General features: G+C 33.9%; 1 protein-coding gene across 3 annotated transcripts; it reads left to right on the top strand.

Annotated features, from left to right (window-relative positions):
• The first annotated feature begins 579 nt into the window (after positions 1-579).
• Positions 580-12539, top strand: LOC126725830 (protein RAE1-like). 3 transcript variants are annotated; one of them, XM_050430803.1, is made up of 12 exons: positions 580-728; positions 1270-1335; positions 1898-1984; positions 2082-2159; positions 2247-2437; positions 3238-3379; positions 5180-5287; positions 9397-9525; positions 9720-9797; positions 10120-10191; positions 11897-11977; positions 12093-12539. In XM_050430803.1, exons 2-12 carry the CDS (start codon positions 1279-1281, stop codon positions 12138-12140), a joined length of 1071 nt encoding a protein of 356 aa, XP_050286760.1. In that variant the 5' UTR covers positions 580-728; positions 1270-1278; the 3' UTR covers positions 12141-12539. The 3 variants fall into 3 exon arrangements, with proteins under 3 accessions (XP_050286760.1, XP_050286759.1, XP_050286761.1); XM_050430802.1 differs by lacking the exon at positions 580-728 and adding an exon at positions 1007-1167; XM_050430804.1 differs by lacking the exon at positions 580-728 and adding an exon at positions 1008-1167 and having other exon boundaries at positions 5207-5287.
• Positions 12540-13146: the final 607 nt, after the last annotated feature.

The following is a 13146-nucleotide window of genomic DNA, read 5'->3' as shown; positions in this document are numbered from 1 at the left end:
CAAATTCGATAGCTTTCCAGCACGCTAAAGCTTCTATTTCAGCAACCGAATGAGTCAGCAACATTGGGGAAGATATTGCACCAACAAACTTGCCTCTCCAATCTCGAACAACGACATCGATACTAGCCAAATGCGTCTCCCTGAACACTGCAGCATCGAAGTTGACTTTATGATATTGTAAGTCAGGTTTGGTCCATTGTTGCAGTGCAAGTGGGGAAGGGGTAACCGGTTCAATCTGCTGGGCTGCCAGAAAATCTTGCAACAAGTCTACACTACATTAATATTTACGAGTAATGTTATATGTACAAACTATTTTACAAAATGCTATATGCACAAACTATTTTACAAAATACTAATGTAGCAAACATCTTAATGGTTTTCATCTAGACCCACCATTAATATCACATTTTCATTTACCAATAATTATTCACCACATCAGCAGTTTGTAAAATTTTTTGTAAAATAGTTTGTATCTTTAGCATTATTCTTATTTTATATAAAAATAAATAAAAAGGAGAATTCTAACTCACCTTAAACCCTATATCAAATTAGGGTTTAGTTTTTCTAAGGATAATCTCCCTAAGGTTTAGCTTTTTCAGGTTGAATAAAATTGAAGAAGTTTATATATATATATAAAACCTATATCAAAATAAACCCCGAACAAATTTGTCCACGGTCACTACTGGAAAGAGACAGTAAAGGAGAGATATCAAGGCCGCCGCCCACCGGTAAGACTTGGGGTTGATTTTTTGCTCAGTTTTAAAAGTAACAACTGTTGGTTTTGGTTTTGCGAAGTCATAGACAGAGAGACTATTAATTCCGAACTCGATCCCGCAAGAAGTGACTTGTCATCGCACTGAGACTGAGACTGAAAGGCCCCCAACCCGAAGCCCCCAACTCTATTGTTATTGAACTAATTAGTTAATAAATATGTCACTTCAGTCCTTTGTTGCACAATTTGAAACTTTAGTGTTTGATTTTTTATTTTAAAAAAAATTGAGGGTTTAATTTGTTACCACTCCTAAAATATAGGGATTAAACTGAAATTTTGCCTAAATATAAATACTCTTTCTCTCTCTCTCTCTCTCGAAGTCACCAGTCGTTTCAATTTTGTTTCCCTCTAATTTTGAAAGAGTTCTCACTCTCTCTCTCTCGTAGTCTCTTGAGGTATCTCGCTCTGATACATTTTGATTTTTATCCATATTTTTCAATTTCTATTTTTCCTTTAACTATTAATTCCGATTCTAAATTTTGATTTTGATTTTGTAGTAATTTTAAATGGCTGTGTTTGGAGCCGCTGCGACCACGAATACAAATCCGAATAAATCCTTTGAGGTATGTATTTTTGATTATTCCAAGTTTTAGTTTTTTATTTTTTCTCTTTTTTTTTTTAATAATTAAAATTTGAAATCTTGTGCTTAATTGCTAGTTTGTTTAACTTTAATTGTGTATGAATTTATTTTCATAACAAATTTGGAAGTTAACATCTTTTAAATGATTCTTGTAGTGAAAAAATCAATATATATATATATATATATAATATTAATCTGTGAATTGATTAATGCACTGCTTTTAAATTGAATTTTTGATTATGCAAAATTCAGTGACTTTTGGGACTATTACAGCGTTTTATGAAGCGTTCTGAGCCTTAGGTTTTGGATCTTTTTTTTGTGAATTTAAAGCCTTTATGTTATTATGAAGTGAAAAATTTGTAGTCAGATTAGTTTGTTTGTGTTGGCTGAACATATAAAAAATATATCTGACTGGTTGAATTATACAAATATTACTCTTGTTGTGCTTTGTAAATTCTTAATTTAAACGTATTTGTTTCTGATTCTGTTAGGTTGGTAATATTCTTAACCATTGAGCTTAACTGCTTCTGTATTTTCAAATTTAGGTGGCTCAACCTCCTAGTGATTCAGTTTCAAGCCTTTGTTTTAGTCCCAAGGCCAATTACCTGGTTGCTACGTCCTGGGATAACCAGGTTTGTTCAGTTGGTTAATTTGTTAACATCATTGTCATGTTGCTAATGTTTCATCTCTTTAATCCTTTATTCGATTCTGATGGTTGTGATTTTTTAGGTAAGATGTTGGGAGATAATGCAAAATGGGGCTTCTTTAGGCAGTACACCCAAGGCCTCAATAGCTCACGACCAACCGGTAAGACTAACATATACTATTAGCTTCTTGTTCTGTTTCGGAATCCTAAATGGCAATAATTATTTGCTTTGATATTTTCTCCTTAAGGTGTTGTGCTCGGCTTGGAAGGATGATGGAACAACCGTCTTTTCTGGGGGCTGTGATAAGCAAGCGAAAATGTGGCCTTTGTCTGGTAATCAACCAGTGACGGTGGCCATGCATGATGAACCCATTAAGGAAATTGCATGGATTCCAGAGATGAACCTCTTAGTCACAGGAAGCTGGGACAAGACCCTGAAGTAAAATATCAATTCCTCTTTGCATTTACATTCCCAAGATATCTTTATTAGGCAATTTTGTTTAATTTTGGGTTTAATGCTTACGTTTTGCTTTGATGAGTCTACTTTATTTTATAAGCCATCATACTTTTACACTAAGTGCCCCTTATTTATGTTGCTTTAGATAAAATTGTGCAATAAAAAATCATGGCCATTTACTAGAAGAATGATCATATGGTTGTTATTTAACTAATTTCCATGGTTGGCTCATATTTAAACCTAATGGTCGCTTCTAAGTAGGAACCTTGGAATTGTGCTCCTTTTTTATGTACTTTAGTATGAATAATCAATGGCTACTCAAAGGAAAGAAAATTTTTGTGGTTACCTATTTAATTTATGAGAAGATCTTTTGAGAAGTAACAACTAAGAATGATTTGATTCAGTATAGTGGGAAGATGGATGTCAGTTTCCTTTTCCCCTTGCTTTATTACATATCACTGTAGGGTAACGTGTAAAAGATCATCTTTTCTTCATCAGTTTTCTGTTACATTGTGGACAAACACATTCCAAAGTACAATGTTTTCTTTTGTTTTGGGTGATATAGGTGTGGTTTTTATTGATTTTGTTTGCTAATTATGCAATATTTTATTCTATATATTTGAACATATTTTGGAACTCACTAGTTATGACATAATTATCCAACATATGGTTTCTTTTTCACTATATATAGTTTTGCATGCTCTTGATCTATTATCTTTGCAACTTGATGCTTTTGTGCCCTTGACTGCTAATTGTTCTGTTGGTTTCCTTCCAATTATTAGGTACTGGGATACAAGGCAGTCAAATCCAGTGCATACTCAACAACTCCCTGACCGCTGTTATTCTTTTACAGTGCGGCATCCCCTGATGGTTGTTGGCACTGCAGATCGCAATCTGATAGTTTTCAACTTGCAGAACCCTCAGGTAACATTCTCATCTAATGAAATGAGCCAATAATGATTTTCTTGCATCTTTCTTTGACAATCAGATGCTTCATTATTACAAAACAACATTTTGTAAGTCTGGCAGTAATGTTTTGCACTTATAGTTTGATCAAGTTTGAGAACCTTTTTTGTCTACTTTTGATATGTAGATTTAGGCTTCTACAATGTGATCATGTAAGGGTATCTGCACAGTATTAGGGGATATCGTTATATCAACTTCTAGCTTTAGCTGATTGGATAGTCTTATTTTTGGTCTTTTTTGACCCTTAAAATCCAATTTGCTATTGCTTTTAATTGTTCCAATGAATCATTGATTCTTCTCCACACCCCATTCTCCCAATGAATAATTGATTCTGTGTGCATGTGTTTGGACTTGATAGAAAACATGATAGGGTGGAGGGTCCTGGCTTCAAATTTGTATTTCCAACTTGTTATTATTAAAAAATTATCAGCTGCTAATCGATTCACTGTATGTGACATTACTTTTTGCTATTGTTAGCAAAACCTTTTTTTGCGATTGACTACTTCATTTATTTATTTTTCTGAATAAATTTAAGGCACTGTTGATAGTCATTATTCAGTACTTTCTTTAGCTTTTACTGCATTCCTTAGACTGCTGTGAAAAAAGAAAATTTTGGGTTGAAAACACAGGGAAAACCCAAGTGGTCTGTAGCTACTAAGAGAGATGCTCACAAGTGCTAGGGCAAGAGAAATGGTTTCTATGCAGTATAGAGACCTTTTTGTATCAACACCCTAGAAGGCTAGAGCATTGTTTTTTTCATAACCTCCAGAAGTTGGATGCGGAATTTTAATCTTACGACCATGACTCCTTGCATATTATTTGCGGATGCTAGCAGCACGACTCACAAGTGCTTCATCATTTCTTGTTGCTAAGGATTCTTGTGAGTCCCACAGACAGAATATGATACATTATTTTGGTTGGCATGTTCCTTTGTTTGCTTTTATGGTTCAACAAATGGGTGGCTTTATCATCTAATCATTGCACAAGTGTGATTTTGGAAATATGTATATTTTGTTGACATAAACTTATATACCTGGTATTGGCTTACATCTTTGATAAATATTTGGAAGCTTTGTGAATTGGGCATGACCAGTTTTTTTTTGTTTTTTTCTTCTTCTTCTCCTCTTATGCGTGTCCCTTTTAGGAATGGAATAGGTTTCTTTGCCATTTCTCGTTTCTATTGGTTTACTGTCTCTTTATACCAGAAACTAAACTACATAGTATTTTGTGGTTTGCATCATGGTGATACGAGTTGAGTAACTTCTTTGTTGTTTCAATAAGCATAAGAAGAACTTTGAGCCTCAGTATAAAAGGAGTTGAATTTTACAATGGCCTTGTAATGCCTCTTCATGGGATTTATAGACATCCTTGTTTTCTACATGTATTGTTATTAGAAAGTATATATGTACATTGTTAAATTACCGTTTGTCCCAAGAGCTTAAGTTATTGGGATAAGGTAAATTAACTACTTTTTAATAGGTGAGGCCCAACACGTGGGATTTTAAATGAGAGGTAAAGTGGAGGAGACAGGGATCGATCTTAGGACCTCTTGCTCTGATATCATGTTAAATTACCGATTGTCTCAAAAGCTTAAACTATTGGAATATGGTAAATTTAATCATTTAACCACACAATTCTAACATACATAATAATGAGCAAATGGTTGGGATTCCGTGAAATTTAAAATGTAAATTGTGTTTGAGTCATTGAGAGTGCTCATTGTCTTATGTTCCCTTTATTTTGCTTTCAATTTTCAAGTCTAATCATGGGTCCAAATGCCAACAGACTGAGTTCAAGAGAATCACTTCACCTCTAAAGTACCAGACAAGATGTGTTGCTGCCTTTCCAGATCAGCAAGGTTTCTTGGTATGCAACTGCTTGTAATTACATTAAGTTTAAATTGTCTATTTATGATTATTATTATTATTATTATTATTACCTTTTCTTAATGGTTGACTTTTGACATTTCAGTCTTCTACTCCCTTATTTTGATAATTCTGTATTGTTGGATGTTCTCTACTTTCCCAATATGCACAGTGTAATGTATTTGTTGAAAAATGAAAACTTTGTTCTTAGTATGCTCTATATAGATGCACAAATAGTTGATAGAGCATATTTTCTGAGTGGAGTTTGAATTTAGACATTGATAGGTTAGGGGACTGAGGCTGATTGTTTGTGGTTCAATAAGGGTCTTATCTAGGGTAGGAGCTGGAGAATTTTCTGGGGTTGCCTATGTTGTCTTGTAATCTATTGAATACACAATCTTTTCTTCCTCATATGCAGTCTGTGATCTGGTACCTTTCTGTGCCAGGGGTATGTTTTTCCCCTCAAGGTAGTGGATTTTATTCTAATTGTTCACTTGCATGAAAAGTGTGTTGGTGCTGTCTTCACCGTGTGCTTGATCATGGCTTGTTTAACTGTTCCTTGGTAACCATGGAGACTTAAATATACTACATGTTGTGATCATGCTTTAGTTGCTTGACTGCCCCTTGGTAACCTTGGAGACTTAAATATGTTACATGTTGTGAAAGAGATTTTGCTACAAACTATACGAGAGTTATAAATAGATATGTGTCATGTCTTTTCTTTTTTTAGTGCAAAATTAATATCTGAGCATTTAGAGAATTTTTCATCTGGTTTATCTTATATTTAGTGTCTCTATGAAGTGCTGCAAACATCAAAAAGGTTATCTTCCTGAAACTTGTCAGATCAGCTGACAGAATATCTTGGAATGAGGATCCAAAGATGTAGCATCACAAGACCTGAAAATTAGAAGTGAAAATGGAAATCCATTATTTATGAAATTGTATATCAAATCAAGCAACAAAAAATCTTACACAATATCAATGAGTTGTAAAACTTTCAGCTGAAGAGGTGTCAGAACCACATACAAAGTCCTTACCAAAATTAACCACCACAAACTGAGGCCATACCACTGAGTCTCAGTCTATTTTAGCTAAAGAGGTCGCACAGCCATGTACAAGGTCCTAGCTAAAAAGTAACCACAAACTGAGAGCATTTAGATGGAAATTTTGAGTTGGATGACTTTTCAATTGGAATTCTTTAGATGTGTTTAAGATCATGGAAATTCTAGCAAATTTAATAATGGAAGGGTGAAAATAAAAATTGCCAAGAATTGTAGCCCTACTAGTTAGCATCTCCTGGTGTTACCAATGGAGACATTTAGGTTCAAATCCCCCTCCCCCAATTATCAAATTATCAGAAAGGGTAAAAATGAAAATTGAGGCCATGACCCTGTCAAATGGATAAGGGTGCTTTTCAAGGAAATTTTTTTAACAAACATCATCCGGTGGGATGAAAAACATAGAACCTTAAACTAGGATCAAAACCTATATCCCAATCCTTGTGCACCCTCCATACCACAAAGCTCAGGACATGCAACTTGACCACATACTTAATTCATCCTTTTGTTTATCTTTTTGTGGTTTCTTCCAATTAAATTTATGTGCTCTTTTTTATTTCAATTACCCTAAAGCAAAGAAAATTTCTCTTTTTATTTTTTAAAATTGAAAATGCTTCCCTCTCTCTCTCCCCCATCCCCTTTTGCCACCAAATCCAACTGCTCCAGTGGTTTAGAAGCTACACTGGAACCACAATTTAATATCTAGTGTTGGTAAAAGCGCACTTTTAAGTGTGAAACATCCCTAGTTCGTGCCTAGGCATCAATATTCTAATTTTCATTTTGCGTATATTAAAAAAAAAATGAAACGCCAAAGTCCTAGTGCTTTTCGCCTTTAAAGTTGGGCACATTTGAAGAAGTGCACCTAAAGCTTGCCTTTTGGAGCTTTATCAATAAACTCAAAGCATGCTTTTTTGAACTTTTTAAAATGTTTATTTATTTATTTATCATTATTTATTACTATTTATTTATTTATTATTATTATTATTATTATTATAAAAAATGAACCAAAAATGAATTGCAGCCAGCTGATCACTACACTATTGAAATAAACCAGTGATTTATGGTAAACTACTATACACTTAAGCCCACTCCCCTCCACCTCTACGTATATTCTGTTGAATAATCTACTTGGTACCAAAACTCCTATGTCTGGAAACTTTTATTTATTTATTCAGTATGTCTGGAAACTTCATGTTCATTCATTAAAAAAATGATCTAATTTATTTGTGATACTAATTGTTTAGTTATTTTAGTAGTTGATGTTAAACATATAATGAACTATGCACTTAGACTTATACTCCCTCCGTCCCACTTTGTTTATCCTCTATTCCATTTTGGTATGTCCCAAAATATTATCCTGTTTCTAAAAATAAAAGTCATTAATTTACTAATGTTCCTATTATACCCCTATTAATTTACTAATTCAATTTTTTGATAAATTTATTTAAAGGTAGTTTTGGAAACTTATACATTTTTAAGAGGTAGACAAGACAATAAATGATGTTCCCTTAAAAAGTTTGATTTTTCAAACAGGACAAACAAAGTGGGACGGAGGGAGTATTGACTAATACTCATTGAGTGAATAAGTGATAAAGAGAATGATGTAAAATGTTGTATGAATTATATAAAATGTTATATTTCAATTTATATGTTTATTTGATCACTTTATTTTTGTATGCCCATTAATAATTATTTTCAAATTTATTACATTATATTTTAAAAAATGTATGCTTCACTTCTATAAGGCGCATGCTTGCGCTTTGTGCCTTGAGCCTAGGCTCTAGGAGGCCTTTTCCCTTAAGTGCGCCTTGTGCTTTTACCAACACTACTAATATCATGTCCCTTCAAGCCTCACCACTACCCTATTCAACTACTCCTCTCTCCATTACCCCAATGCACTCAAATCCCCCATGACTACCCGTTGTGATCCTTAACTCTCCACTGATTCCAATGTCCAACTCACCAATTTTTGTTCCAATTTTTTCTAGAAAGATTGTCTTGGTGTGGTTTGCTTGTCCAATCCAGATATCTCCAAGAGGTGTTTCATGCTTCTAGGCTTTTTATTGGTTGAGTGCACTAATACTGAGGGTGTGGTGGAAAGACTGAGGTGTCTGGAAATGAGTGTTTTGGTTTTGGGATTCTTTTGTCAGAGTTTTGGGCAACTAGAGCTGAAATTGAGGCGTGGACTGATTATCTGAGTGCATAACTGAATTGTGTTTAGAGTGCGGTTTCATGGACAAGGAGGATCATTAAAGTAAGTGTGGTCTGATGTTGTGATTGGTGTGGACAGGTCACCAAAATCTGGGACACATTGGATTTTGATCTCTATAACTATCAGAAGAAAAGAAAAGTAGATTTGGGAGAAGGCAGTACTGCAGAATTTTTTTAGACTATTGGATCAATAATTAATACAGTGACTGATTTTGAGAGTTGTTAACAATAGACAATATGATGATTTAGGTTTAAAACTTGACATTGATGGTCCTTCAAGCTACCCAGTAATAATAATAGAATGGTATTAATTTAGAGTTTACGTAGTAGAAAATGCCTGCTCAATATAAACCTATTAGCTATTTTCCTGAGAAGTTAATGTTAAATTAAAGATCTACTTTTGGTCAAAAGTAGTTCATTCTGAGCATTCAAAGTATTTTATGCACCTATAGTAACATTTGAAAATTGTTATAACATCTAAATCACTCATTAAATGATTCAATTTTCTGGTTGACATGATCTTTTTGCTAGTACTGTATCCCAGATTTCAAAAGTGCCCCTTTATTTGGCCAAGTTTGGCTTTGTCATCTTTACACATTCACAAAAATGTCTTATTAATCTCTTGCTTTCTGTTGTAAAAAATTTTCTTTTGTGTTCTGAATACGTGCAAATGTGCTTACTGGTATCATATTTCTTAATTTAATGTCTTGTTGCACCTCACAGTTTTTTACCACATTTATTTGTATTGGTCAACTGCTTTGATTAGATTTTCCCAGTATTATTCTGGTTTGGACTATATTGGATTCTCAGGATAATTGAATCTGTGTTGTTTTGTGTCTAGGTTGGCTCGATAGAGGGAAGGGTTGGTGTACACCACCTTGATGAATCACAGCATGCTAAAAACTTTACTTTCAAATGCCATAGAGACGGAAATGAGATATACTCTGTTAACTCTCTAAACTTTCATCCTGTAAGATTCTGTATTTCCATTTGATCTCCTTGCAAATTATTTATTTGATAGCTTGTACTTTTACTGACAACTTGAATCTTCACTAGATGTAGCTCTATTTCCTCAAGTTTAGTGGAAATATATGTCTGTTTGGTGCTATATCTATGTTGATCTGCTGCCTGCTTAAATTCTTATATGCCAACCCTCTGTTTCAGGTGCATCACACTTTTGCAACTTCAGGGTCTGATGGTGCTTTTAATTTCTGGGACAAAGACAGTAAACAGAGACTCAAGGTATCTTCAGATAAGCTCAATTCAAATTTTTGAACCTTTTTTCATGGTTTTACTGCATTTCAATGAAGTTAAGGTTTTATCTTCTTAATTCTAAACTGAATACAGATGCTTTTGCCAATGATTGTTTCACAAGAAAAATGTCTGTTTGTTGTGCACACAAAATCACACAAACATTTTTTGCTGACCTATATAATATTATCCTGAATCTAATGTACAATATCAGGCCAAAGAAAAAGGAATCCAATACAACTTTTTTTTTCCAGGCCATGTCTGTGGACTTAAATAGCTAAAGTATATCTTTGCAACACAATTTTTTTTTCAGGCCATGGCAAGGTGCAGTCAACCCATACCCTGCAGTACTTTCAACAATGATGGTTCAATATTTGCGTACGCGGTATGCCTCGTCTCATTAAGTGTCACCCGTTATCAACATAATGTGTGAATTTCATGAAGTTCTCTCTCTCTCTCGCGCGCGCATGTGTGCGTGCGTGTGCGTGCATGCACATGCACATGCGCACAGTTTATGCACGTGCGTGCACACACACAGACCTTTTCTTAGAAATGTGTAAAAGGGGTTATCCAATATTTACAGGATGTATAAGTAGCATTGCCATTATCATGTTGTAGATATCTTTGAAGCATTCTGTTTTGGAAACATTCACATACAAATTGAAAAAGTTTGGCTCAAACATGTTTGGATCTATATTTTTCCAACCTACTATGTGGCAATTGAAGAGACCAGGACCATGTGTAATTTTAGTCACGTGACGTTGTTAATGAGTCACGTGACTTGTTTAAATAATATACATGAATATTATTATAAATCGCCATGTAATGAGTTGGAAAAGAGAGCTCAAAACATGTTTGGAGCCAAACTTTGTTCCATACAAATATGATAAAAGGGTATATCCAATATTTACAAGATGTATAAGTGGGGCTTCCGTTATCATGTTGTAGGTATCTTTGAAATTAATGAAAGATTCTGGTTTGGAAATAATAATAATAACAGTTAGAATTGTGTGGGTAAATGATTAAATTTACCATTTTCTAATAGTTTAAACTTTTGGGACAGTCGGTAATTTAATATAGTATCAGAGCGAGGGGTCTTGAGTTCGATCCCTGCCTTCACTCTACCTCTCATTTAAATTCTCACGTGTTGGGCCTCACCTATTAAAATGTAGTTTCGCCCTACACTTAAGGGGGGAGTGTTAGAAGTATATAGTTAAATGATTAAATAATTTAAATTTACTATATCTCAATAGCTTAAGTTTTTAGAACAATAGGTAATTTAACATGATATCAGAGCAAAGCATGAGATCTTGAGTTTGATCCTGTCTTCTCTACTCTACCTCCCATTTAAATTCCTATATCTTGGGCCTCACTTATTAAAAGATAATTTCGGCTCACACGTGAGAGGGAGTGTTAGAGTTGTGTGGGTAAATGATTAAATTTACTATATTCCAATAACTTAAACTTTTGGGACAATCAGCAATTTAACAATAACTATATTAATTTTTTTATAATAATAATAATTATTATATTCATTGAATCACGCAGCTCATCTTGATGAATATATTTGGTGCATTGTAATCACATTGCACGTAATATGCACATTTTGCCAATCCACACCAACCGATGTCAACTCTTTGTTTTTTAGTTAATTCTTGACTAAAATTTCAAGTATACCATGTTTTGGCTATACCGCCCTCTCTCCTAAACTGGATATGTTTTCTGAGAGGATGGTAAATAAAATAATGGCTTTTAGAATATGAGTTGCTTGGAGTGGTCTATTCAGCTAGCATTTAGATTAATATGTTTGAGAACCCTTTCAAGTCCTGGGATAACGTTTGTGGTATGGAAGAGATCTGGTTGAATCAGATCTAGCTGATAGGGTCAATATCTGGGCTCCAAACTTTCATGGAGATTATTATAGTTCTTTCAACTGAATAATGGACACTTTTGGCCTGAAACCTGTTTGCCAAAGCACATATTATTGTAAATTGGCTATAAGGGAATACAATAGTTTTTGTTCCTTTTATTGTTTTATTTAAGTTGGAAGTTGGAACTGAATTTCTTTATCATTATTATTTTATCTGAAGGTGTGCTATGACTGGAGTAAGGGTGCAGAAAATCACAATCCAGCAACAGCAAAGACCAACATTTTCCTGCATCTGCCACAGGTATATTCATCTGTAATTCTGTATGTTTTAAAGTGTATATAATTTGTTTTATAAACTGCTTGTCTATCCTTCGGAACATCCTGGTGAAAAGTGCTACTTTTTTTTTTGGATCCAGGAGTCTGAGGTTAAAAGCAAGCCACGAGGAGTTCAAACTAGAAAGTGAAGGTTGTGCTCGTTACAAGACTTACAACAGCGCGTCAAAAAATTGGACATTAGTTTTTTATTTTTTTTATTATTATTATTTTTTTATAAATTATTAATTTTTTTTCGGCTTGGTATATTAATGAGACTTTTTTTTTTTTTTCCTCCCCTTTCCCAATTACTGTTGAGTTAATTTTCTGTGTGGATACATAGTTAGAAACTTAGAAATGAGGTTCCTCTGGGGGTTGTTTGTCCTTTCCCGTATCATGACATGAAGGGATATGAAGATTTTACATTTGGTTTTTTGTTCCATGCCTAACAAGCTTCTGAGCTTTCTCACAGCTGGTTGTGTGCAAATTTCTATGTTTCTAAATGGCATTTAAATGTTAGTCCGGTTATGCAGAATCTTCTTCCCGTTCAAGATATCTGTGTGAGTTGATTGTTTGATTATCAGAGTCTAACTTGATTCCCTTTATCTTCAGCTTTTTGTTCCTTTAGAGTTCGTACGGATTCAATACTTTGGATAATATTTGCCCATAAATTCTAGATCCCTTCGCATGCAGCCTTTTAAGGAAGAAGGCTTGTTTGGTTTGAAGGAAACTGATTTTCGGAACAAATTTTCTGTATTTATGGGTGTTTGGGCAATGAAAAATGTTGGTCAACTGGAAATTATTTTCCTGTTAACTATAAAATAAAGGCACTTATAGCAAAAATTGGTTTACAGTTGAAAAATATTTTACGTCGTTCTCAATACAACCTAAAACACGTAACAAAATAGCTAAATAATAAAGCTATGTTTGGTTTAGGCTAGATCATTTGGTTTCTGTCATTCATATCTTGCTTTTCATGAGCCTGCCATGTGTTATTATTATTATTATTTTTTATTTTTTTTTTCAGCCTCATAACTAATCATTCAAAAAAGTGAGAATGAGTTATGAGAAAAAATAAGTTTAGTGGCAAAACATTAATAAAACATATAAAAATGGGATCTACTAGGGTGACTTGTCTTACTGAAGTTAGAATGCACT

The sequence above is a fragment of the Quercus robur genome, chromosome 5 (genome assembly GCF_932294415.1).
Source record: "Quercus robur chromosome 5, dhQueRobu3.1, whole genome shotgun sequence".
NCBI classification, from domain to species: Eukaryota; Viridiplantae; Streptophyta; class Magnoliopsida; order Fagales; family Fagaceae; genus Quercus; species Quercus robur.
The sequence above is the reverse complement of the archived record's forward strand: the minus strand, read 5'-3'. Positions and strand labels throughout refer to the sequence as shown.

Coding starts and splice junctions, on each gene's coding strand:
- LOC126725830 (XM_050430803.1), top strand. CDS start 1,279: ATGGCTGTGTTTGGAGCCGCTGCGACCACGAATACAAATCCGAATAAA. Junction 2,160..2,246: donor CAATAGCTCACGACCAACCG/GTAAGACTAACA, acceptor TTTCTCCTTAAG/GTGTTGTGCTCGGCTTGGAA. Junction 9,798..10,119: donor ACAGTAAACAGAGACTCAAG/GTATCTTCAGAT, acceptor TTTTTTTTTCAG/GCCATGGCAAGGTGCAGTCA.